The sequence below is a fragment of the Nyctibius grandis genome, chromosome 10 (genome assembly GCF_013368605.1).
Source record: "Nyctibius grandis isolate bNycGra1 chromosome 10, bNycGra1.pri, whole genome shotgun sequence".
NCBI lineage: Eukaryota > Metazoa > Chordata > Aves > Nyctibiiformes > Nyctibiidae > Nyctibius > Nyctibius grandis.
In genome coordinates, this window is record NC_090667.1 from 15875616 (window position 1) to 15902934 (window position 27319).

The window sequence follows — 27319 nt, forward strand, 5'->3', positions numbered from 1 at the left end:
GATGACTGGAGAGAAAGTGTCAGGTTATTTGTTGAGGAGTTGAGGGAAAAATTAAAATCTGCATTCAGTTTGGAGCTTCAGAGTTTTTTCTGAAAGTAAAGCAAATGATGCCCAGATCTGGAAAAGCAGTCCCTTTACTCTGACTGAAAGCACAAGAAAAAAGGCAGTTTGCTGCTGTTGGATAAGCTTCAAGGGCAAAATTTGCCTTTTTTGGTCTCTACCCACATGCATCTCAGCAAAATGACCCTCTCCTTGGGCTGAGTGCTTCACATAGAGCGTGTCAGGTTAGTGCTGCAGAGAAGAGCCTGGCAAAGGCAAGAGAGATTTTCTAGGTGCTTTGTGTCGGTCCTGTCTACGATCAAGGCAAATATCCTCATTGTTTGCAGCCTTTAGCTTAAAAACAATGGCACTCTGGCATGTATTTCCCTTTGCTTGCTCTCGTTTCTGGGGTGACCTTCTTTCACCAGAAAAGAAACACTTGCTGTTCATTTGTCCTGTGCTTCACCAGGCAGCACCTTCTCCAGCCGGTAACATCCCTGCAGCTGCTGGACTTCGCAGACTCTTGAGAAATGGTGGTTTTGCAATGAAATAATTATTCCTGATTGAAGTCTTTGTTGGGCTGATGTCTCAGCAAGGCTAACAATGAGCACCATGCTAGGCATGCACTGTGTGAGAGACGGAATACCACGTACTCGTACATACAATAGAGATGAAAGGCTTGTGCTGTAGTTAAGAGCCTGGGATGGTTTAATCCTGAAATAGCATCTTGCTGATGCAGACAAGGTCTGTTTGTTTTTTATATGCCTATTTGGGGAATGGCTGCTCTTCAAGTAAACATTCTCTTTTGCATGCAAGCACCAATATTTACCTTGACAAGATAGTTTATTATCTTATTCTTAATTTTCTCTTCCTTTGAATGTTTCCGTTCTCTTAACAAGATGGCAAAACCATTGCATGGATAAACAACCTCGAGTGAACAAATCACTGCAGCTTAACACATTCTTGCTCATCAGCTGAGCTGCAGTACCTGAGCATAAGCATGTTCTTAGCTCTCTCCACTCGTAAATCACACATTAGTTTAAGTAATGTTTAAGGTGGTTGAAGCTACCATATCTTATTTAGCATTTTTAATAGGCCAGATGTGCCTAAGCGACAAGTTCTCTGTTTCTTAGGCATTATTCCTTTCTGAAAGGTGAAATGAGAGAAACACAAATGCTGGAAGTTACGTGGTGCAACAGTACATAAGTATACAAAACAGGACAATTGAGAATATTTTTAGGTGTAAAGAGGATAAGGAGAAAAGAATTCACCACAGAAAAGAAAGCAAACCTATCTCAATAACTTTATCTGTCTCCCTGCCTGAGTGAACCTCGGGAAATACAAAGGGGAGCAGAGCTAACATTTGCTGAACTCCTACTTGGCCTCATGATTCAATCTCTGTTGCCAAATTCAATGGAATAAAAGAGGCAGTGGATATACAAAGAGACAATGTGGCTCTGTCTTCCATTACCCCAGCAAGGGAGATTAATAAATGTGATTCCAATATCTATTTTCCCTCTGTGTCAAGTGAACCTGCTTCAGTGCACATCGCAGTTTACTTCAGTTTTCTCCAGATTCCCCTGAAAATGAACCTGTCTCTCAAGTGCTCCCGGCAGATAAATGACAATACATAAAATAGAAACTTACAAAGTGTTTCTGCAGCAGGATGATGGAGAGACATAAAAGACAGGGTAGCTTATCTAGTTCCTTCCGTCAGCCCTCTTGGGACTTCTCCTGTCCCAACAGGATGTTCTCCAGTGCTTTGCCCAAGCTAGTTTTTAATCTCAAGGGATAAAACTTCCATCACTTCTCTTGGGAAACTGTGCCCCCAGCTCCAAGACCTCACTAGGTCTTGGATATCCTTGCAAACTCCTATTAAAATTTAAGTTAAGTCCAGTTAAGTTTGTTCACTTTCAAGCCATTTCTGCGTCCCTCTGTGGAAACACCATCCTGACGCTAAGATGCTGCAGGCTCTTTGTGAGGTGCAATATCTCAGTGGAAGGTGACTTTAGATGACCTAGTTTCAGACTAACTCTTCATACTAGCTGTCCATTCTGTTGCTTCTATTTAACATGTGGTGAAATGAGGTGGATCTTCAGTGGTTCCTAAATAAGGTGGTGGTCTATGCACAGCGTGGTATCACCTCATATCAGCTAAACATGGGGAAATGTCACCTGTTCCTTCTGACTGGTAAAGTAGGATCACACAAAAAATGAGAAAGAACCCAGAAGAAGTCATTATAAACATCAAGTCCTTACCTGTCACTACCAGCTGCATGGTGAGGTTCTTATACAGGCCATATTTTGCATTGCTCAAGACGATGGTGTAGTTTCCAGCATGCTTTGGTCTCACATCTCTTATGCCCAGCCTGTACTTCATTGGGTCCGGCTCATAGCAAGTATGGTTGTCCTTGATCAGTTTGCCGTCTTTGTACCTGTTTTGAAAGTCCCATCAAGGCTCATCACATGCATGTTAGCCCTCAGAAAACCTAACTGCTACCCAAATTAGGGTGGGTAAAGAGTCATCCTTCGGAAACAGCAAGGGAAACATAGATCTATAATCACTCCTTGAATTGCACATCTATTCCTTTTATCCTTCCACACTAAAACGGAGTCGCACCTTCAGTGTTATGGGATGGCTTCATTGAACATAGAGGAAAACGAGATTTTGATGGATCTGAATGAACAGTGCCTCTCGCATGCTCAACTACGATCAGAAATGTACATCTAGATGCCTCCAAATTATGCTGGATGTGCAATACTAAGTGCAGGAAATCATGAGTTTGCCAAAATTCATGCCATCAGTTTTAAAACAAGATATTAATTAAGCAGAATTGTCGTTCAATATGTATATATGACCCTTTACTGTTTCTGAAAAAGCTAGAATCTGTGACCTGGAGAATTTACAGTCAGTAGGAAGGTCAGTGAGGAATTCACGATCTTGAATCTTCACTAGCTAAGAGTAGGATAGCAGAGTCTGCATGAGCAGACTCCTCTTCACTGCTAATCTGATATGCAGATTTGGGTTATGAATATGAAACAGGCCAGACTTTGCCACACACAGAGCTTTAGGCTTAGTGGAAGGAGAAGCTGGGGTGTGTGTCCTACTGCCTGAGAATGCTGGAAACTTCCTTTACAGTCATTTAAACAACTTGTACTGAGAGACCTCCAACATCAACAGCTGTAGCCCTGAACATGCAGGGAAGGCAGCTCTGGTGGTCCCAGGCAGCTCCCAAGCAGCTCCACGCTGAGCCCCGAGAACAAAGCCTTGGCAGAGAAAAGGGAGACGGTCCCCACTTCAACTCACAAAAACATTTCCATCTCCTAAATAACAGCAACAATTAAAAATATCTCCTGGCAGCACTGATTTCACTGGTCTGACCGAATATTAGAGAATTTCATGTTATTTCACTGCTAAAAAAGTGCAGCAAACCCATCCCTGCCCACTACCTTTTGCTGAGGGCCAGGGCACCCTGCGTGGCACTCAGCTGGCCAAGGGAAGGTGCACTGTGCAGGTGCTAACTCACCCAAGCCACCTTTTCTGCCAGGACAGGCAAACCCTTGCCAGCTCTCGTATGGGATTTCATACAGTTACAGATGTATAAGGTGTTGGGTGGGTTGTTAAAGACTCCCTGTAGAATGAAGCATAGAAAAAGTAGCAAGAGACAGGACAAGTGGAAGGGTAAAGAGAGAAATGAATGTCTTCTGGAGTTGCTGACATGTTGCCCCTCCCATTAAGCTGATCCATTACAGTCCTGGTGGAGCCTGTAGTTTGCTCAGGAGGATTCACTGCATTGTCTGCAAGGATCTGACAGTGCTGGTGGTACAGGATTGGAGAAAATTATTTAAAAGTTACGAAGAGAAACAATTTCTATGTCGAGAATGTGTCCTGCAGCTTTCTATTATGCATGGCCTCCTTGCAGACTGACCACCACTAGCGGTGGTAAACTGGCAACCCTTCCCCAATAGCTTTCTACTTGAATCTTCCAAACAGTTCTGTGTCCAGGGTAAATGAAACCCCCGTTTTTCCTGTAGGGACCTTTTCTGCATGACTAGGAGAGAAAAATAGCATGGGAAAGAGGTATGGCTTGCCCAGTTTCACAGAGCATGTGTCAGCACAAAAAGGAGTCACAGCTCCTTAGCTAAACTGCGAGGCCACAGCTATGAGCATTCCCAGGTCACCTCTTCTATCTGTGTGGTGAGGAACAGTGAAAATCCATTCTGGACAGGAGCCCAAAAGAAGGTGGCATATTCCTGATTCTGCTCAAGATGATGGTACTCACCAGGTGACGCTTGGACGAGGAAAGGCGTCCACCTTTGCAGCTAGTTTCAGTGACTTGTGTCCTGACGTGATCTCGTAGTAAGGCCCTTTCTTGTGTGAAACCGTAATGAAAGGTTTGTCTGGAAAGAGAAATGAACGGGAAGACAAGTAATGGCAGATGTGCCACATTTCAGTGCTCACGTCTTTGAACTGCATTGTGTCTACCCTGGACTTTTTGCAATACAGATCTGCAGAAGCTGCAGACAACCAAATGGAGCTGTTACCGCAGTTCCCCTGCAAAGCTCAGCCACAGCCAGGAAGGTCTATCTCCAAATGAAGGACTTCATATTTAAAGCAGAGAATAGGCATTGTATTGCCCCTGGAGCAGTGTGTGGAAATGCCTGGGGGATGTCTTGTCCATGTGAATGCCACCAGGCCAGACTTCCCAGGGCATCAGCAGCCACACTCGGTGCCAGCTTTTCCAAAACAGTTCAGCTCCATGTCCTCAGACATGTCTCGGTCTTGAACTCTCTGAAGTTTCTTTGAAAACATAGTGCTGGGTGCTTACTCTCTCAGAGATTGATTAGAGATTATAGATGATTAATGGTTGGTTTAACTAGTTGGCATTCTCCCTAGTGCATATCAACAGGTTTAATAATGTGGCATTGTCCTTTCAGTTTAACAATCTTCATTCCTGGGTAGTCTGGTTTAGCTGCAGAACTTACCATACACTGTAACTGTGACGTTGGCCTCCAGCCTTGTTACGTTGAACGTTTTGCATACGTACACGCCTCCGTCTTGCGTGGTGACATTTTCAATTGTCAGGCTACTGCCGACTTTATACACTGTGCCACTCTGGTCGATTGTTCTTCTAGGATAAGGGTGCTGGAAGTCAGAAAAAAGGGGGTCAGAAAGCAGCATAAACTGGATTATTTTGTTCATCGTTTCAAAGTCTGCCAGTAAAGAAAAGCAGTGATTCATATCAAAATTATCATATCTCCTCACCACTGAAATAAATAATATAAAAGACAAATCAGCAGGAAGAGCTCTTGTGTGAGCTTTCATTATCAAGTCTAATAAGAGAGAGAAACAGAGTGGAACTGTGGCACTTCTCTACTGAAATCTGGGCAGGCAGGTAAATAAGGGGATGCATCACTGGTCAGCCCTTCTCAGGGACCAGATCCCAGGGATCTCAGTGCAAAGCTGCTGTTGGCATCTGTAGGGTCAGAGTTGTGCTTTGGTTGGGGGTGGGTTGGTTGGTTTGTTTGTTTGTTTGTCACAGTCAGTATTTTTCTGTCTTAAAAACCTCCTACTTTCTAAAAGAAATATATTATGACAGGAATAGAATATATTATGACAGCCAAGTGCCAATGCAAATTCCTGTAGTATTTTAGAAAGCATTATCGCTTCTGATAGGATTTTTGATCCCAGAGATTTGGCCAAGAAATTTTACATTTATAATGTTAGAAATCTAAGGAGGGTTCATAGAAAAACAACTCTCTTCCATCATATGGAATTCAAGAAACAAAATTCAGTAACACCATATTGCTTGCACTTCTATAAATGCTATGTTATATTTTCTGTAGTTTCTTCAGCAAAACAAAATCAGATGTTCTTTCTCTAAGTAAACAAAGTCAAAAATGATCAATTTTTAAGAATCACATTTTACACTTTTCCAAGAGGCTTAGATGCTTCTTTGAAAATGTGTATTTTGCTGAACTAAAAAGAAAAAAAAGCAATCATTTTAATTCCGAGCATCAAATAGAACCATGAGTAGTATCTCAGATAAATGAGATGATTTGGAAAATACTCCTTCTTCCCTCTGTTTTTCCTTAGGAGAACAGAAAGGTTTTAGTACATCAAAGCAAATGCTAGGTCTCTTACATGTTGCTACTTCAAATGTGGCCTTTTTGTATTGTATTCCACAGAAAGCTCAAGAACCTACACTCAGAATTTAAATTTCATTCTTTGGTGGAGATTTCAGCTGATACAATTGGCTTTTGTTTCATTTTTTCCTATGTAATAAATGCCAAGATGGATGAGCAGACTGACAACTTGCAACCTTCATGGCTGCCTTTGAGACTTGCCACTGTGAGCCAGGGTCAACGAACAGGCCAGAAGAAATGAGACAGCTATTCTTCCCCACAAGAAACATAGACTCCTGGCTTTGTTGCAAGTGTATATTTAGCATGAGATTTGTAGTTTAATTTGCAGGTTCAAGATGGTCGGATAAGTTTTAGATTCGTCCAAACTAAAAATACAATCAATGGCAGGCTTACAAATGGTTGGCTATATTTCAGGCTAGGTAGTAGTTCGGGTTTACTCAGCCCTGTGAACAGATCTTTCTTTTGGGTAGGGGGAAACTGCATGACAGCAGAATACTGAATTTTCATCAACTCACTCTCCCATTAGGACATGTCCATATGAACTCAATGCGCCCGTTGATGAAGGTTTCTGCGCTGCATTGCAAAGAGAGAGTTTCTCCAACCAGCAGTTTTTTGGGAGTTGCTTTCAGAGCCAGGTTTTGTACTCTGCCCTCTGAAATGAAAAAAGCAAAGTTATAACCACACAGCACTCTCTGCATCGATGATATTTAAGATGGAATCTGCACTCCAATTGCCTCTCCACCATCCACTCCTTTCACTGTTTCCAAAACACCTCACCTTCTTCTGTGGAAGTGGTTGGAAATGTCCACACGATGGAAACATTAGGTCAGTTGTAGAAATGCCTGAACATCAGTTGCTCAAACTAACTGATCACACGTGGACACAGTAATTTATGAACTACTTTTCTTCCGTTTGCCATGTTTGGCTCCAACCCTCACTCATCAGCTCCACAGCCATTCTCAGAAAAAGTATTCAAAGGTAACTCATCCTTTTGAGTTGATGTGCTTCAACATTTGCATATCTGAGAGAGGAGGAATTTCTGTAAAATGTGAAACATGTTTCTTCTGCCCTCTGATGACCAGCTACCTTTCATTTCTGAATGTGATCCTCAAACCTTGGTCTTATATATTTATCGATGCCTTAAATACATCAACTCTGAAATAAGCCTGTGCCATGTCTGTGGTGCCTCATACCAAACGCAAGTCTGACCGCTGTACGGTAACATGACAGAGTATGGCATTGCCTGTGTCCTTTTGGGCTAGAGAGGGATGACCTAATGGTTTTTTAGCTTTGCATTCATGATTCTAGTAAAAAATAATTAACAATGAAGAAAAAAAGAGAGAGAGAGATTTGCAGGATTCTTATTTGGCTGCCATACAAATTTACAAGCCTGTTGTTTAAAGCTGAGTGCTAATTGTATAGAAGGATGCCATGAGCTAATGGGAATGAAGTCACAATGCACTCTACTCTGTCAAAAATATAATACATGAGGAGAGAAAAAACATACATTGAAAACAAAGGAAAAATAAATTCTAATTGGCTTAATATAAATCCCCAGCACTCAAAAATTTAATGTTTAGTTGCTTCACATTCAGATTTTAATTCTGAGCTGAAGCTCAGCTGTAAATACAAGGGAAAGGGTATAGAAAATCACCGAGAGAAACTATATAAAAAAACAAAGATTTGACTTAGCCATTTAATGAGATTTTTATACCATGATCTTGTGTGTTTAATGACCAGAAGCAAAAAGAAAGCTACTGTTTGGTTTATCCTAAACCAGCAGTTGTTTTAATGTAAATATAGCTCAGTCCAAGCAAACAAAGCCTTGGTGGGGTTTAGCTAAAATACTCCTATTTTGTACCACCTCAACACTTGGTAATTTTTCAAGATCCGGAGTGGATCAAATCCAAGTTCTATTGAACAGGAAAAAAGGGGAAGAATGAGTTTGCTTTTAGTGTTCCAGCTTGGACTTGCTACAGATACATACCAATTAGATATATCAAATATAATCGAGGCTAACCCAGAAATAATATCCAGGGGCTTAGTTATGAAATAGAAACATTGCGGTCATTCCTTGGCGCGCAGCAGCCACTCACCCAGTCTCTGTGCTAGGTAATAGGAGGTGAACACGCTTCCACTGACATTTGCAGTGCATGTGAGTACTCCAGAGTAAACAAAAGCGTGAGAGGGGATGACAAATCCTCTTCTTGGGTCCCACACCATCCTCTTGAAGTTCATCTCTACAGAATAAGGATACTGAAAGAGAACAGAGAGATGGGAGGCCTGTGAGACCACAGAGGCAACCAGCCAAGGCTGTTCTGCTTTAGAGGCAGGGTAGATATTTGACCTGTCAGAGTGGTTGGTGGTCTCATTCCACACATATCTTAAGCAACATCAACATAAGCAAATAGAAAAGCCCTCCCTAAGGTATGACTGGCTTTGAAATCCAAAACTTGGACATCATAACTGGGGCTTTTGATTCAGTAGCCCCAGTCCTCTCAGATCTTAGGCAAGATGCCATGCTACCCATTGTAGGTCCCATTTCCCTCATCTCTTTACTGGAAATAATTATGCCTGTCTTATATGAATTTTGTAGGGTAATATTTTTAGAAGTGTTTAAGAACAAAATTTGCTTCTCCTAATGCTACATGTAGCTACCACATGTTTTCCTGGGATCTCACAGTAGTTTCAAAGTCTGTGTGAAGTTAGACCCCAAAACCCCAGAATTATTCGTGTCAGTAACACACCTGATGGCAGTCATCTATAAGCTACGGTCTGTGCCTAGCCATGGGATTCTTGCCATGTCACAGAAAAGGATGAGACAATTTCAAAGCAGCCTATTGATTTCCACTAGGCACTGAAGCAGCCTGGATGACTTAAGGTGGTAAATCATAGGATGGCAGAAATAAGGGGACTTAGTAACATAGACATTTTTTGTCCTAAATGCATAAATACTTGCAATGTTCTGAGCTTCTTGCAAAAACAGTATCTGGAAGTTCTGCTTATGAGGAAGAAGTGAGGATATGAAAGGCAAATGTGGAAAATAAACTAGAGGAAAAATTCATTTAATAAGAGTGAACTCTCCATATACCCTTGGACAGCACCAATGTCAAGCAGGTTAGCTTGTGTTGGTGGGAATAATTAGTTTATTGTTATTATTAACACACAGCGAAATCATCTATTTTCTAGAGAGAATGCAATTTGCTTTCCAATCATTTTGAAAATCCTGGATTATAAACCAGAAAAGAAATACATGAAATGAAATGCAGACAAATAACTCAGGAGTCTGTAAAAGAGCAGATCACTGAAATCCACCCGTTTCAGCCTCTTTGCAGGCACAGGCTGTAGGGCTGACTTGGCCAGCAGGACACAGGGAGGCTCTTTGGGGCTGAGGATGTGCTGCAGGAGTGGGGAGATCGCTTTTGGCTGAACAAGGAGGGGTTTGGGGAAACCTTGGTGTGCCTAGAGTTGCCACACGATAACTAACTTTACTTGCACGGTGCTTATCCCCCGTTCTTATCAAGTCCTGGCTTCTCAAAGAGGAGGCAAGTTAATGTTTTCCTTTTCAGAGCTACCTTCTTTTAGCTTTTGGGGCAACCGAGGGAAGAGCTGCTCTAGGAACTGCACGTGGGAATTTCCTGAATGATGTAATAGTTTTGCTCTTATTCTTGTTATGCAGCAGGCAATTTATTTTTCTGTCTCCAAACAAACAGTAGTCTCGTATGGCAGTGTGGTTTAAATAGGATTCAGTTTAAATAATGCTCCTGTTCCGAGGAAATTTCAGCTCCGGGCGTTGAGAGCTGATGGTCATACCTCTCGTATGAATACACGATTGATCAGGTTGGCATTGGTTTAGGTCGCTTGTTATTACATATTCAGCACAGACCCAAGACAAAGGGATTATGACTGTGGGGCAGGGTCTGGTGATGTTGCTGGGGGGAAGCAGGCACAGCGAGACGAGTGCTTTCTTTTGGAACAGCAGTTCTCTTCTGACCGTAGTAGGAAACATGGATTTCACGTAAATACTTTTGAAGTAATCAAGGTGTGGCACCTCTGTTCAGAACCGTTAGGAAAATCCAGAAAAATTACAGAAAGAGATCTGAGAGCTGAGGCTTAATCGTGCTTTAACACCCATGAAGGTCAAAGCTGTAAGTGGCAAATGCACACTGAACCACATCAGTGACTAAACAGATCTGACAAAACTGAAAATGCTTTTTTTTTTGCCCAGAATTACAATCCTGTTAAGCAAAATTAAAAGTTTGAATTGTGTGTCTTAGCATGGGTTTATTAATAACAAAAGTGAGATGTAGAGTTAGCTGGGATCTGTTTGGTATTAGCAAGAGGTACTTTTCCCATACATATTTAAAGGCCAGGGAGTGCAATGATTTTAAAGTATAATGGTAACATAAAGAACTTAATTTACAGAGGATAAAAGTACATTTTCTACAAGAATAATAAAATGTGATAAAGCTGAACTTCATGGTTTGGCAGCTTTGCTCCCTGATGGCTCGGGGAAGGGAAAAGAAAAAATAACCCTGCTCAGGAGGCCCTTTTCAACATTACACACATATTAAACGTCTTCATAAAATATTAAAAAATATATATTTAAACAATCAAACACAAAGCGTCAATGCTGCTTGAAGGAAATCACAGTGCCTTTCCTCCCTTTGAAGTTCGTTGTCTATTGGAGATTAAATTTGGAAGAAGAGGATGTTCTAAATTTGTCTGATCGCCTTATTCACCTCTCCGCCCCCATCCTTACCTCCACCCCTCTCCCGCCCGCTTCCTCTTCGCACGGGAAGCCGCCACCTTGGCTCCACGCAGCGCTACGAGATTCCCAGACAAGGCAAAACACGCGGTGGCTTTTCCGTAGATGGAGCCCAGCGCCGGCGGCTCCCGAAGCCGACACGGGCCTCCCAAAGCTCACAGCTTCAGGAGGGTTCCCTTGGGGAGCAGCACTCCACACCTCCATCCCTGCCCTGCAGTCCAGCTGCTCTCCCTCGAAGGGGAAATATCGTTTTGGGGACAATTTTCTTTGCAATGCAAAAGGGAGATTGCAGTGGAGATTTCATTCCAGCAGCATCTTGCAGCAAGGTAAAGGACTTCAGTTTGTGTTTGCAGAATTTACCGTGAGAGAATTTAGCTGGCAAGCAGGGAGAGCAGGGCTGCCTACAAATAAGGGAATCAATGTCGAGGTCTGCTTGGTCGAGGTTCCGAGGCCACATTTAGGTTCGTGTGACTGTGCCGAAGTCAGCAGCAGTACTCCAGCAATGAATTTGGTTGAAGTAGGCTAAAATAAGATGGGGATGTTTCATTTTTATAGCCAAGGAGGAGAAGGTGATAAGACTTATCCAGGCTAAAGTGATCAGCTGTAACTGGAGAGGAGTCTTATTCCCCCCCTTTTAATCCCTACCGACAAAATTTAAAAATAGAGGTCTGCTAAAGCAGTGAGGCCAGCGCTGTCCCTCTGCACGCTGCTGGAAATGTGCCATTGGTCTCAGCAGGAGCCCAGGCACTGTCTCAGGCCTCCATGATTTCACGTGCTGTCTGCCAGGAGAAGGAGACATTAACAACTAAGACATCTAACTGCTAAGAGGAGCAGAGGTCCTCAGACCCCTCTACCAGCACAGCCTCAGCCTATCTGCGTGTGCTCTGCTATCACACCACATCCAGCAGAACAACCCCACCTCTCACAGCCCCTCCAGAGCAGGCTGTGGAAGAGGGGCAGAGGCTGAGCCCTTGTTCCCGTTACGACAGCTCAGTCAGCCTAGCAGGGGAACGGAAAGGCTCATAACCTGTTAGGTGAAAGGCAGGATTGGAGCCAGGAGACCTATGTTCTGTTCCTCACCCCGTGAGAGGCTTCTCTATAGAGCAATTCTAAAGCCCTTTAAGTGAGTGACTAGATCTCCATCGACCGAGGAAGCCCCAGACCTTACATTTCCATTTTTATTACACAAAATGGCCTTGGCCTCCACAGACCATTCTGTAACCTTGACATTCAGATGTAACTGCTGCCGAAGGGATGGATGCTGTAGCCGTTTATTCCCAAGGCTGAAACTTGGTTTAAATTTATGAAATCAAGCAAAAATGGGCAACTGTTCTGAGGAGGTTCAAGGTATAAAAGAGAGAAGCTTTCATGAGGATAGCTAATAGCCAGGTATTATACAAGGAATTTTGAAGAAAAATAGTGCCTTGTCACCTGTCTTTGCCAATTTATAGAGGAACATCAAGTCACAAGATGAGAAAAGTAGGTGATAAACTCAGCCTAATCCCCAAAACACCCTTGTGCACAGTTCAATAGTAATACACTGCAAGAGCAGGACTGTGCTTCTAGATTTTCAGTGTCCTTGCAATTTTTTTTCCTGAAACTTACCTAGCCTCATACATTTTATTTTGTATTTTCACCCATTGTGTTGGCAGCCCAGACCTCTGAACTGACTGAGTTTCTCTGAAACAGTCACTTACCTGGGTAAGCTTAGGTTTGATATCTGGCGAGGTAACTCGGCAAGGGACAACAACCGTTTTCTTAGCATCTAAAATGTAGATTATTTCGGGATGTTCCGGGTGAATCTCCACGAACGGATTCCTGTAGTCTGCAGGGAAAAGAACATTGATTTGCAAAACTGCTCCTTTACTGATCGATGACCAGAAGGGCACTGTAATCTGAGCGGCTAACTGCCCACAGAAGGCTCACTGGAGCGTGTGACAAGACATCCAGTCACATCTTGCCTGTTTGCAAATGCCAGTCATCTAGGGACTACAGGCAATGACCAAGAACCGGAATACCCCATTTCTAACCCTATTTCACCAGTTTGCAGTGTAATCTTGTGAAAACTCCTTTTCATATCCCTTCTCCATCTGTAAAAATGAAGTTAATAAATCAGCTCCACAGGTCTTCATGGCACTGGAGTTAGTTCTTTCCCCAGTGCTTGGAATTTCTTTCATAGGTGATGTTATACCGCAGCACTCCTGAATTCCACAGCAGTTAAGTGTTACAGTAGGCTTACAGCAGTTAAGGTAAATCTACTTGAAGAATAAAGCTTCTTTCTGTAAACGAGAATCTCTAGAATACTGCAGAAAGTACGCAAAAAGGGAATGTAGACCCACGATGTTCAAAGCTAGGCAAGAATAATCTGTTGAACCTAACAGTGAAGTAACTTGGTCACACTCTTGGGGAACTGTGGGATTTTCTACAGATCTGCCACAATAAATCAGACTGGCTATACATATACACCAGGAGTAAATAAAAATCTGAGGTAGTTTAAGTTAATAAAGCTTCTGAGTCTCATTCACTGATTTTTCCTTGTATGAATACAGTGATGGTCATCAGAAAATTAAAATGACGTTTGTGAAATCCTAAAACCTTCAAGATTTTTCTGAAAAGCATTCTTTGATTTGATATTCTTACGGTATAAAGTTTCAAATACCATTCAGCTAATGCAATGCCAACTACACCACACAGTGTAGGCAGTCAACCACTTTTGGTTTGGATTATTCTGTTGACAGGAAAGGATGTGCACCCTGTACGATAACCTCAACCTGGTTATCCTTGGCTTGGGACCTGCCTCCACACAATTATATTTTGGAAATGGCTTCACCTAAAGCATGGGAAATAGCTGACATGAAAGGTTGGTGAACAATCTAGGTTGCAAAAATGTGCTCTAAGGTATTTCTGACAGTACTTTAAAAAAGGATGTGCTATGAGGAAATTAAAATCAGTTTTCAGAAGAATGCTTAATTACTCCCAAATGGGCTAAATGGGTAATGAATGCAGTCGGCCGGGGCTGACACATCCATCGCTGTGGGTTGGTAGGAGGCCTTCAACGGTGGCCAAACGCGTTACGGCTTTGGAAAGGGAAGCACCTACAGTGTAGGCAACCAGTTCTCTGATGTATAATGAGGAAAAGTGTCCTTCTTGATGAAGATCATTAGTGTACTTCCTGAACTACCCTTGTATCATCATGTCATGTTTCCTCTCTAATTTCTGATGTACTATTAAGGGTTTTTTTATATCTGCTTCTAGTCTGATGGAGAAAAAGAGAGAACAACTAATGTGCCACGTGACGGGGGGGGACAGGACAAGAATATAGGCCAAGAGGAAACATACTGTGAAAAAAGGAGCTTCTTGATAGCAAACTATTCACAAATCTGGATCAAATTTTGACTAGTTGTTTTCACTGAAAAGATGGGAATACTGAATTTAAAGGTATCTGTGCCAGTATTTTTAGAGATAATTTCAGAATAGCACTGTTTGTTTAAAAAGTAACATAAATCAAAAGAAGGCAGCTAAGCAAAAGGTAAATAATCCTAAAATATCAGAAAACATTGAATTATGCAATGATTGAAATGTCTTAGTCAAACAGAATAAAATTTCTCAAAAATATTTCCTGTTCAAGGAAAAAAATAATTATTTAACCCCATTCTCCTCCATCATCTCTCCCTACCTCTGAGACTGACCCCTACCAAATTTTCAGATTCGCAAGAGACCTAAAAATAATCTACTTTCTTCAGCTGTAAATAGGACAGATACTCATCATGGTGGTCCTAAACAACCAAAGAACAAGCACAAATTTACAGTATATATAGCAGAAGCTACATTTAATTACTAATTGTTTTTTAATAGCAGCCTGCACCTGAATTGCCATATGTCTAGGCAGTAGCTAGAATTACACTATCCCAGATCATAAGCTACAATCTAAATTGGAAGCCAAAATATATAAATCTACCCTTCTGCCATCAGTATTTGAAATCTAGATAGTGTTTTAAAATCACTGTGCAATTATCAACAGCAAAAGGCAGTTTTGGGGTTATAAAGATTGGGTTGGGAAAGGAGAGGATGGCTTGAACTGCAACTGATTGTTAATCTCTGGTAGATGTCAGGTCTCATGGGTGTTATTCTCGCTCTGTTTCGAAAAAAAGTGAAAAAGGTTTTATATTTTATGGGTCCTTCTCTTTCCTGCAGTGAGGTAGGAGCCCTGTGCGGTAAGCGGATGGCTATAATTCGTGTTATCTCAGTGCTTTATCCAGTTAATAGCCTCAGCCTAAAGAGAGTTCTCTGTCTGCCAAAGGCCTCCTGTCCTCCCTGTGCCAATCTGCAACACTGGAGCTCTTAAACAGGGTGGGACACCTGTGTGAGTTAGTGGAGCAGCTCCGAAAGCGAAGATGCTAACGTGGCAGGTAGTTGTGGGGCAAAACTACTGCAGTTTTGATGGGAGAGCTTAAACATGAGGTTAGGGCTACACTGTGGCCACCAGTGGGAAGTGACCCTGGAAAGAAAGGAAAAGGCAGTTGCAGGTGAAGGTCAAGCAGTCACTAAATAACCCCAAGTGTGTCCGTGAGGCCAGGGAGGCTTTTTTTCCTCCCTGTGAAACTCTGTGCCAAAGAAAAAATAATATCATCACGTGCTAAAGAGTACCAGCATGCAGAGCAAACCTCCGTGCGTCCTGCAGCCTGCTCGTGCTTCACTCCAGCTGCTCTGAGAAACCACGCACGCAGGAGCAAGACAACCCTGCTTGTGTTGGGAAGGAGACGCTCTGAGCAAGAGCACTTTCCAGTTTCCAGGCAGCTGGACTGTTCTTTTAACAGATAAGCAAATATAAAGTGGCTCAGCTTTGGGTCTCAACAAAATGACAAAGAATAAATACTGAATAGGGAACTAATCAGCTGCCAGCTGATACCTTTGTTATGGTTTGCGCAGACAAAAAACTGAATCCTTCACGAAACTCCTCAGTAGTACAGATTGACTGTGGCATGGAAAAATGATCTGCTGGAACATCAGGAGTGTCACTGCCAGCTTTACAAGCATGTTCACCACCTTAAGTTAATCAGCAATCAGTTAACTCCTTCTAAAAAAGTCTCTCAGAGACAGAACTTCTTGGAACAAAAGGGACAGGGTCACTTTTCTTTAAAAATGATAACAGCCTCCAGGAAGATCTCTGATTCCAGATGGTGTAAATCAATTGCACTCAACTGTTGCAGTTTGGAGAGCTGTGGCATGGGAAACGCAGGTGCCGTCCTGCAATACAAGACTTGGAAACTCTCTGTGGTTACCAACGGTGAACTCCAAGGGAAAAAATTCTCAGCAAAGAAACACATACTGAAAATAGGGTATTTCCCTGTAGCTTGGCACATCTGTTCCTCCTGAGCTGGGAAGGTAACATGCCCTGTGAATCTTACCCATAAAGAAACACCTATTAATTCCCATAGACTAATTAAAAAGAATAATTTACCGTGAGCTGCAAAGCTCATTATATGTGAAGAAAGACAAGAGCTGTAGCACGTTAGGGGCTTATCAGCTGCAGCACCAGCTCGGAGGCGAGGGAAAGGCCCCTTCCCTTCGGTCTCAGACTGGCTGTCTAGCTCTGCAGGTCAGTGGAAGTTTGCAGGAAGCTGCAGCCAGGCCAGGGTGTTACTGTTTACCCAGCACAGCTCAAGAGGGAACACAAACAGCAAAGCGAAGGAAGCCGAGGCAGCGGGACAGCGGAGGGGAAGGGGGCCTGCTGTCCAGCCGTGGGGACAGAGCCAGGCAGAAGAATCAAGCATGCCACACACAAAAGCAACTCAAAGGTCAAGTGCCTACAAGAACATTGTTTACCTTCAGGCAGTGAAGCCCTTCGTGTTTAAATTCTCGTTCTGTCTAGGAGGAGATTAATTGCTGCTTGAGATGAGCTTAGGGAGGGTCCCTTTTAACTCAGCGGTGTGATAGCAACTGCCTGGGGAACGTGCAGTTCCCTCTTCAAGCCCCCGCAGTGACAGCATGTGAACATAGATATGGGACCCCTTCACCTCATGGTGACATCTGTTCTTTTGTTTGGTGTTATCTGTAATATAGGTGACTACCTACCAGGACGTGGTGGAGGTCTGTAATTATGTCATGCTCACTTGCCATGTGAATCCCACTCTCCAGAGGGCTCACGGCTCTGTCCTGCCAGCTGATGAAAGCCAAGAGACTTGAAAGCCCTCAGCATTGCACCCCAGGAGCTCAGCATGTTGTAAGACTCAGGCTCTCTCCTACAGCTCTTTACTTTTCTGCATTGTATCACCTGCCTGCGTGTTTAAAACATACTCCTGAGACACACACAGAGGACTTTGTACAGGATTTTGAGTGCTTTTCATTTCTGCTCATGTTTCATACACCGTGTCGGCAATTTGTCTAATGATATTTGTATCATAGCTAAAGCTGTGGAGATAACACCACCTCTCCCTTCAGATACTGTCCGTCAGCCCACAGAGATGATAAGCACTAAATGGCCTTTGAGGACAGTCATACACAGCTGTTCACAGCTGTGAAATTCCTGAACATTCTCATTTTGCTTCTCACTGTGTTCCTGCTAAAGACAATTCTCTCACCCTCACTATTTATTTTCTTCATTCAGTCATACCTTAGCTGGGAAGCCAGCGCAGAGTTTCACAGGTTCTTTAAGTTCATGTTTTGACATAATGCCCATGAAGTTTGTCTTCATCAAGGTCAAAAACACTGAGAGGAGGTTTATAATCTGTTCTTTATGTGAATAGGATCATTAGCAGTAAGTGACACTTTGGTCAGAGTATTTTGGAAAGCTTTACAAGGAAGTTGCCTAGTCTGCTGTATTCCTCCTGGTAACCCATCAAAGTTTCTTCTAGGTACAGGAGTAACTTCTATAAAGTCACTTGTTTTGAAACTGGATCTTTGAAAATAAAGGACTTTTCAGTTTGGCAGGCCAATGAAAAGAATTGGCGGTGGAATGTTTAGATTAAACAGAAAGCAGAATATTTTCTCTTTAGGCAAAACAAAAGTGACTGCAAAACCCCCAGAAGCCATTCTGAGTCAACATGAAGCATTCTGTTTTGGTCAAATGAAATACGTTCTTCCTCTAGAGATTACTGTTAGCAACACAGGAATATTTGCAGAGAAAAATATTACTTTAAAAAGTGTTACTTCAAAAATTGTCAAAGCAAAATGCTTCTCACTGCCAAAAAGCCAACTGGAAAGATTGATTTTTTTTAAAAAACAAGTCTCCATAGTTTGGCTGAAATTATGTTTCAAGCATCAGAAGAATTCATAAATTCTGACTCCCTACAACACTAGATTTTAGGCAGTCATAGCCTTTGTAGAAAATATCGACCAGCTTTACCTGAAGTCCCATCACTAAGAACAGGTCTCCTACATTAGCTGCTGCCGGCCGCAGACCTTGGGTAAGGTTCAGCAATTAGCAATTGCTGAGTGGATAAGAAATGGGAAGGAAGAAGTGGGGGAAATGTGTGCGTGTGATCTTGGCTGTCAGGCTTTCATTCAGAAATTCTTTATCAATGAGAAGGAGGGGATCGTTACCTCTTCCTGCAGGGATGTCAAGTGCTGTCACTGACTTAGGGCCAGAAACTTAGGCTCTCACTCACCATCATATCTTACATGGCTCCTCCACTTAAAAGTGACCCTTTAGGATATGATTTGAAGATACTGAATGTCTTGATTCAGAATGGAAAGCATCTTACTTTCCCCTTGGATCCAGCCCTTAATACTTGAGGAACAACAGAGAGGGTCCTGCACAGCGACACAGCCTGTATTCCCACGTCATGCGGCCCTGCTGTTAACTAGGATATGGTGCCAAACCCTTCCACCAGTCTGTGTGAGACAGCCAGCTTATCTGCTGGGCTCCACTCGGAGCAGACAGGACAGCATTTGCCTATCTCAGCTTGCTGAGTGTCTGGCAGCAAGTGTAGCTGTCTTGGTGTCTCCAGCATGAAAGAAAGAAGAGATGCGGCTCCAACTCTGTTCTCACTGGTAATATCTTCTGGAAAGCAAGCCAAAGCCCGAGTCAGGGCTGTCACCCTGGCCCTGCATTTCTGCTTCTCACATGTGGATTATCTCTGTGAACTGTCAAGAGAATTAAGGAAGCAGAAATCAGCTTCAAAGAACTTCAGAACCAAAATGTGATCTCATGTGAGGGGTGCTTTCATGCACTTCCATCCTCTTTAGGTTTCTTTTGATGGGGAAGGGATGAAGAAGATGGGGCTTCACACCTCTGGGCTGTACCGTTTGATAAAGAAGAGGCTGTGGTTGATGTTACACTCTACCCTGATGCAGTACTTGTGCCACCTCTCCTCCTCATTCTTTGCAATAGCAAGGGAGAGCTCATACCCTTCCTTGGGGATGCCTTGCTGCTGGAGCTGACAAGCAGTGAGATGCATGCTCTGACAGGACAACTTGCTCGGATGCATCCCCCCTTTTTCCTTCAGAATGGCTGTTACAGGACTTGTGCTCCCATACAAAAGTCTGTCTTGCTTTAAATTTGATTTCTAGTTCTTGTGCTCTGGACCCCTGGTAGGACTGTACTATGGCTCAAGCCTGCAGTGCTGGTGCTTCGTGGTGTCCATATGAACTTTAAAAGGAGCCAGAACTCAAATTCTCTGCAGGGATGTCTTCTAGTTACACTGTGTTGCTGTGAACATCAGTGCTGAAAACCAAATGTATGGAAACAAATTACTCTTTCCATCCTGCCGTGTTCCTAACTCACAGTAACACTGAGATGGTGAAACACGAGCAGCTGAATTGCTCTGAGTGGGAAGACACTCTTAAAAATGTCCACCAACATGTGTGTTCAAAGAGTGAACCACACTAGGCACAAACAGGAATTGGTGATTCTACCCCAGGTAGGACCCTCGTGTGGCAGCCAGTGCTGGTGTATTGGGCTCACGTACATCATTCTGTGCCAGCTACAGTACCTTGGGCAGAGGAGGTGGGACTCATGTTTCTGAAGTAGTTATCTGAGAACCAGCCCTATCATGGCCATAATTATTTCAAGAAACAGAATAACAGCCCTGCTTTGCATAAAAAATACTAGAGGATGCCTGTTGCTCGTCCGGTGTCTGCGATGAGGAGGTTGCCTCCTGTAGCCCTCCAGTTCCAGCAAAGCAGTACCACTGGTGTGTGTGGACAGGAATCGAAGCACAGCTTGGAAACTTGGATGAACTTTTCTAGACACTGTCTGGCAAGATGTGACCAGTTCCAGTTACCACAGTAATAATGTTGGGACAAGTTGTTGGTGGAGGGAAGCAAAACAGAACTGAGCTTATGCCCCTTCCTACTGACGCATTGACTGAGCGGTACAACAAGGTGTAGCAAATCCCTCACTGCCACACAGAGCTAAGGACTGCACAGGGAAATCACTGCAAAAGCTGAGGCAGCATTTGAGCAGGTACAGAGGGCTCTTCCAGCTGACGCCCTGAGGACTGTCTTACTTTGAGACAGTTGCTTTGCTGACAGTAACAGTATTTCAAATAGCTGAGAGCTGCAAGTCCTGACTTCTGTCAAGGCTGGGGCCTGGGATAGCCCTTGGGGAAGGTGGAGTGTATCTTTGCTTTAGTTGTCTTTTTTTTTCCTCCTTCTCTAAGCCATGTTAAATTTTATATGTGCCCTAGGAAACATTGTAGAGAGGGCTCTCTATATTTTAACACAAAATAGACAGCCTGCCCTTTCCTTTGGCACACGGATCTCAAAGGTTGAAATAAATGAGGATGTTCCCCACGGGGAAGTATCCGTTTGGCTGGGAAGGGTAATTGCAGGAGGTGACAGGTAGAAGCACATGACATTGTCTAGCTGGCTTTGGCTGCATTGGCAGTGGCAACGCTGTCCACATGAGTCTCTGACGTGGGCTCCTACGTGGGCAGCTCGTTTGCAGCAGACTTGCCTTTACTGCTGCTGACCCCGAGCTGGCTCAGCAGACAGAGCATGTTCTGTGGGCTGAGCGTGGGTTCCCCCATTTGGAGGTTCAGAGGTGACCTTATCGCAGTCTACAACTACCTGAAGGGAGGTTGTAGCGCAGTGGGAGTCGGCCTCTTCTCCTGGGCAACTAGAGATAGGACAAGAGGACACAGCCTCAAGCTTCACCAGGGGAGGTTCAGGTTGGACATTAGGAAGCATTTCTTCTCAGCGAGGGTCATTAGCCATTGGAAGGAGCTGCCCAGGGAGGTGGTGGAGTCACCATCTCTGAAGGGGTTTAAGAAAAGCCTGGACATGGCACTTAGTGCCATGGTCTAGTTGACATGGTGGTGTCAGGGCAATGGTTGGACTCGATGATCCCAGAGGGCTCTTCCAACCTGATTGATTCTGTGATTCTGTGTGATTCCCCCTGTTCTCTGACAGCAGCCACGAGCGTGGCTTGGCTGCTCTTCCCGTTCAGCACCGCAGCGCCGTGTCCGACTAGACGCCGCTTTCCGCTGCAGAGCTTATCCCTCGGAGTCGCAACGGAGCTGAACAACGCAGTTAAAAACCGCACAATTATTTCTGTTCCAGCCCTAAGCTACGTTGTATTTTCAACAAGGAGATGGGCAACAGGAGAAGGGGGTTGTCTTGCTTTTTAATTATGATCCTTGGGACTTGCAGCTGCAGCAGGAAGCAGAAAAAGCCTCGGGAACAATTATTCAGGATTAAGATCCTGAGTTCTCCCTCCCTCCCTCCAAACTGTCAGTGCACAGCTGAGGCATGGCGGCTGACCCTGCCGCCTTCGGGTCCCTCATGGTCTGACTGATGTGCAGGGATCACAGCTCAATTGCCCCGGGGGGGAGAGCTGCTGAATGCCAGATTCTGACAGAGCTTAGAAACTCCAGCAGGGAGGCTGTAAAAACAGAAGCAAGCACAGGAAATAATAGCCAATAAGCAGGGCTTCCGATACAATCATGTTCTCATTTCGGTGTCAAGCAGCAGGCCAGGAATGAAGGGAAAAAATACCATTCCCCTTCCTTTTTTGGCAATAATGGTTTGTAACCTCAGAGGAATCTCCAGCCTTCAGGGTCTGGCTCAACATTTTCTCACTCCACCTGGCTCAGTCTCATAAACACCCTGCTGAGCTCTTGCTCTCGCCACAAAACATCCAGAGAGATGTCTTTTGGACCTCACCCTTGTCTGGCACTCACAGGGAACTGCGAGTTTCTTCACTTGGAGACAACTGATGGGTTTCTCAGTGATGCCTAGACACTATTGGACCAATTTCCTTAAAAAGGCACGTTTAAATATTGAAGAAAATCGTAGGTACATTCTGAATGCCTTGCATAACTCCACAATTCGTAGAGCCCTCACTGAGGAACAGCTTTCTTATCCCCAAAACAGCCTCCTGGCTTTCAACAAATATCCACAGGAACTGAACGGGAGGAAGAGCATGCCTTGAGGATGGCATCGGTGCTGAGGTATAAATAGCTTTGTTTCACTGGGGCCAAGCAGCTTCCTCAGACTGGCACACCAGATCCCAGCAGGCGCTTGCAAGCTCCTCGGCTGAGCTGCTGTGGCAGAGCTCTGCTTTGGGTGGGGGAGAGGGATCCCCACTGACTTGCCTTTCTCACTGCTTCACCCATGGAGTGCATAGTACAAGCTGGTTCATTTTCTACCCACTTTTCCTTCAGTAACTTTTAAAGCACAGGAGTCTGAGTAAGAGCTTTTAGAGCAGGGAGGGCATATGATACAATTAAATTGCATCTGAGAGAGGACAGTCTTGGAGGGTCATCTAGAGAAAACAGCCATCCAGTGCTGTTTTTCAGGGGAACCTTGGCACGGCAGTCTCAGGCGAGCAAGAGGACATCCTGTGATTTTTTTAGGTTAGCACTGTTCCAAGTGCATCACTGGCAAGCGTTTCATATCTTGAGATATTTTCTTAAGGAAAATGCTCAGGCGGTCCCCAAAGATCCATAACATTTCCTGCACGTGCTCCCACCATAGGGTAATGAAGGCCTGGGTAGCCAGCCAGGGCACTGAATCAGGATGGAGAATTGAGTTTTCAATGCACTGTTTCCTGAAGCGTAGGCATTGGGCTGGGTTAACAATATTAGATGTGGGGCATCTGAGCAGTGTGTAATGAGAAAAGGAAACAGCTCAGCACAAGAACTGGGGTGGATAAAGCAACCAGGGCTTAGAGTAACAAGAAAAAAAATCAAAAAAAGGAAATAGAAAGGGAGAAAAAAATGACTGCAGGAACTACCAAGTAACACCAAAAAGCTCCTTTCCGATAAGAGGAAGACTTGCTGGGAAAGCAGGATAAGGGTAGACAGGGAGTATTTTCAACAGGCATAAAGAGACAGGACAGTGTCATCCACGTGGCTCAAACAGGTGTGTTCAGCTGGTAGTGCAGAAGCTGAACTGAGCTGTGTGGGTATATCACAATCCCCTGGGGATGGACATCATGCCTCGTGATGGTTTCACCATCATTAGCAATACTGTGAGACTATCAGAGCTGCCCAGCAAATACATGTGTTTTCTGTAGGTATAAGTTTGCTGAACTATTCAAATAATTTCAGACAAACTCATTTGTTTTAGTAAGAGGATTCAAAGAATCACATTTTAGCGTTTACTAGAAAAATGAAATTAATTCATTTTCATGAGTATTTGTGGGGAACTTCACAGTAAGCCTATTCAGCACCCATGGAGTCATCCCCTATTCAAGACACTAAAAGTCAGCTCCTTTATCTGACTACTCACAATCTCAGCTTGGAACATCCAAGATGATTCAGTTGTTTAGTAATGCATTTGTCAAGTAGATTTGAAAAAAATATCAGCATTTTTGGGGAATATTCTTCTAACAAAAATCTGTATTATTGAACTGGTTGCTCAGTATGTTATATTCCCTTAATCACAGAGGACCACGCTCCTCTGAAGTTTCTGCTTCCATTTATTATTGGATCTGAACTCAATGATTCTGACACGTGCGGGAGAGGCAGCTCAAAGAGGACAAAAATGAGCAATGGGCCATTTTTTACAATAAAATATGTATAATGCAGTCATCCAGCTTTGCTAAGTATGTCTCGCAGATGTGAAGGACAAAGCAGAGTACAAATGTGTGGGAGAGAGGGGAGTTACAAAGAATGTTGGGGAGTTCCATGCCTGGGGAGGAAGGGAAAGAGAGAGGACTTGGGTATTCAGGATTAATCTTAGGAAAAGCACTGTGATAGCAAAACCCTTTAGGATAAAAGAATTCAGTCTTAAAAGGAAAAGACGTTTAAAGAAATCAGTGTATCTGTTATTTGGAACACAAAACTAGATGGGACAATCTAGTGTTCAAGTCCTGGAATTGAACATGATAGGTAATTTCTGGTTCTCACATCTGTGTCCCCGTGAATTCATCTGGCAGGAAAATCCAAATGTATCCAGCCTCTTCGAACTGTCAAAGCTGGTGCTTGCTCTGGTGCTGGGCCAGTGGGGAGGTGGGATTTGTGAAAGCATCTGAATTGGGTTGCTTGTTCTACCTAGCACAGATCCCACAGTTGAACACAACTTTTATTACCAAAAAGCTGTAACAACAAAATAAAGTTCAATTCTTACCTTTAACAAACACATAAATCTTGGCCATGAGATCCTCATTAGATGGGGAATCATCGTGAATGCAGGTGAAGTAACCGGTGTCATTAGCTATGACCTTCCTGAGGACAAGCATGCTGCAGCTTTGCCTTGTGTTATTGCGACAATTACTTATGTGCACCCGGGGGTCTTCCTTCTGGTCCCCCCTCAAAAGCCAGCTCACAGAAGGTGCTCCCCTGTCAACACAACATGCCAAAATTAGAGTCATGACTTTAGACAGAATTTGGGCTTCCTTCTGGCCAACTGTTATCGATGTTCCCGGTGTTCCTACTCTTGTCATTTGGAAATCAATAATAAAGGTTGCTGGATGCTTGTGTTTCCACCCATAAGGAATTAAGATGGATCACCCCACGTTCTTCCCCAGAGCAGAGGAGATTCCTGAAATAGTCTGTGGGAACTGTAGCAAGCTAGCTCTTGGAGGAAAGTTTAGTTTTGATTTTAACAGACTTCCTGAACATGAGTTTGTTTTTATAACACTATATTTTAGCCACTTCAAACATTAGAAAGCACCAGATAAAATTATATGTTTCTTCCAAGCTGAGGACTTTGCATATTTTAACAGCTAAATTAGCTTATATTTTCTTATACTAAGGCTGCATGGAGAGAGAACATTTATGTAACTTCGCATCACCTTTCTTGCTTGATCAGCAGTGACTCAATCTTGATTTTTGTGAAGGGCCTGGAACTAATCAGATTACAAATCTTAGAATATCAGCTCAAGACACATTTTTTTTCAATTCACCTTGTCATGGCAGTCAGAACATGAAGCTAGCAGGGCAGATGATACACCACCTCACGCACCTGACCCGTTCGTTGACTTATCTATCATCACAGCAAATGACAAATGCAATTCTACGTAGTTCACCGACAAAACCAAGGCCTTTACATAACCAGTTGCAGGACTCAAAGAGAGCTTTCAACTGATCTGACTTAGCTCAGTAACAGGCACTGGTTGCACTAGTCCTATTGTGCTGGAAACATCAGGCCACACCATGGCAGCAGGAGCTCTTGGAGCTCTCTTCTGCTTGGGCTGCACTTTGAGGGCTCTGGCGATGTACTAGTACATGCTATACACCCTTATGAGATGAAGATTATGGTCTTTCTGTAGCAGACTGGTTTTTGATGGTCAATGTGGAAACTGGTGGGGTAATGGGGGTAATTGTCCATGGATTTTTCTGGGGAATAAGTTAGTATTAGAAGGAGGCAGTTCTGTCTGGCTGTGTTTGCAGAGAGAAGCCACTCTTCAAAAGGACAGGGGGTTGACTCACCCTTTCTCACTCAGTGGATTCTCATTGACCCAATGGCATTTGCTGAGCTGAGGAAGGAGTAAGAACCTCTGGATTTCCCCAGCTGGGTGTTGCCAGGGAGAAATCCGGTCTAGACACATCGACTCAGTATAGAGATGCTAATAGCAAATGTATCTAACGAGCAAGCTGTGTGAAGTTTCCAGTTAGCTAATAACTCTGCCTACTCTTTCTATGCCAGCGGCTTTGCAGTGGTGCAATAGGTGCAATAAGGGAACACATTTGCCAGCAAATTCAGTGACACTTAAACAAACATCCTCTTGGCCCCCGTTTCTGCCCGTCCTTTTGTCGCCTTCCTGAAGATGATGTGGACACGGGGCTGAACTCTTGAGGTTATTCCCAGCACGTAGCTGAACGAGAGCACTGGGAAAAGTGGGAACATCCTCTCTGGTGAACAGCCTCACCCGCGTTTTTGGATGCACTGTTGACTTGGACAACCCCACCTCACCCGTCACACCAGCTTCCTGTCCTTCAGAGCACTGAATTATTTTTTGACGCCGAGGTCCCTACCCAGTGCTCTTTTCCCTACCTTACTAACGTCATTAGTGACGTAACGACCACCTCTGTCGAGAAATGGGACTCCCGGCCCGGAATATGGAACAATGCCACTTCACATTCAGACACTCAACTCCCACGTGTCATCATGTCCCTGCCCCTCTACCATCACCCAGCCTGGTGTCCATCAGGGCTGGAAATCTGCAACAGTGGCTCTGCAGAGCAGGTCAGGGATTTCACACGCCTGTGCTTCCTTACATGTGCCCGCTTTTTGCTCCTGCGTATTTTATCCTGGTGGAAGATGAAGACTTTGGCTATGGCTTTGGGATTTTCACACATCTGGCAGACGGGAGTTGCAGCAGTAGCTTTGGTCAGGCTGCCAAAACTCAGGAAATGCTGGCCAAGAACCTCAAATGAATAGAGTTTAAGGGAGAAGGGATGTTCACACAGAGTTACGGCAGGCTTCAGCAGCTACCTGCTTGGTCTGCTGTCTTGTGCTGTGCTCCTGGAAGTAGGAGGGACTTCAGAGCTCCCTTTGGGCCAGTCCAGAGCTAATCTGTGAGCGTGCAGATGCTGGTGTGTCAGAGGAGGCAGGATGACAGACATCCACAGAGGACCTGATACAGGGAATCTTGCACTCCCTGTGCAGAAATCACACTTCGAGCTTCTATCCCCAGCTCTTGCATGACCTGAGCCAAGGAAGTGAAGTGCTCTGGGCCTCTGTTCCCCTGCTAGCAGGGAAGCAAGCTAGCAGGCTTTTCTGTTCCTCAGACCTGTCGTGTGGATTTATTGCTTTGCATCCATAAAGCAATATGGGACTGAAGTGCTAATAATTTCTTGATCTATTTATTCATCTGGTGCTATGACAAAAATAGGATGTTCCTAAAGATTTAAAAGGCCGTGGATGGAGAACTGCTGAAAAGTATTGATTTAATTGGTCTGGAGCGCTACACCGAACTCATGTCCACATCACGTGTTTTATGAAGCACTGCATCTAGATTTTAAAGGGCTGTTTA

General features: G+C 43.9%; 1 protein-coding gene across 2 annotated transcripts in view; it reads right to left on the bottom strand.

Annotated features, from left to right (window-relative positions):
• LOC137667576 (vascular endothelial growth factor receptor kdr-like) overlaps positions 1–27319 on the bottom strand; it is a 135021-nt gene that overhangs the window by 67707 nt on the left and 39995 nt on the right. For both annotated transcript variants that reach the window (XM_068408410.1, XM_068408411.1), the window contains exons 3-9: positions 24469–24680; positions 12651–12778; positions 8282–8441; positions 6701–6837; positions 5025–5184; positions 4322–4439; positions 2298–2473 (exon numbers count right to left, since the gene is read on the bottom strand). In XM_068408410.1, the coding sequence (XP_068264511.1) occupies positions 2298–2473; positions 4322–4439; positions 5025–5184; positions 6701–6837; positions 8282–8441; positions 12651–12778; positions 24469–24680 (1091 nt within the window). The remainder of the gene's footprint in view (positions 1–2297; positions 2474–4321; positions 4440–5024; positions 5185–6700; positions 6838–8281; positions 8442–12650; positions 12779–24468; positions 24681–27319) is intronic.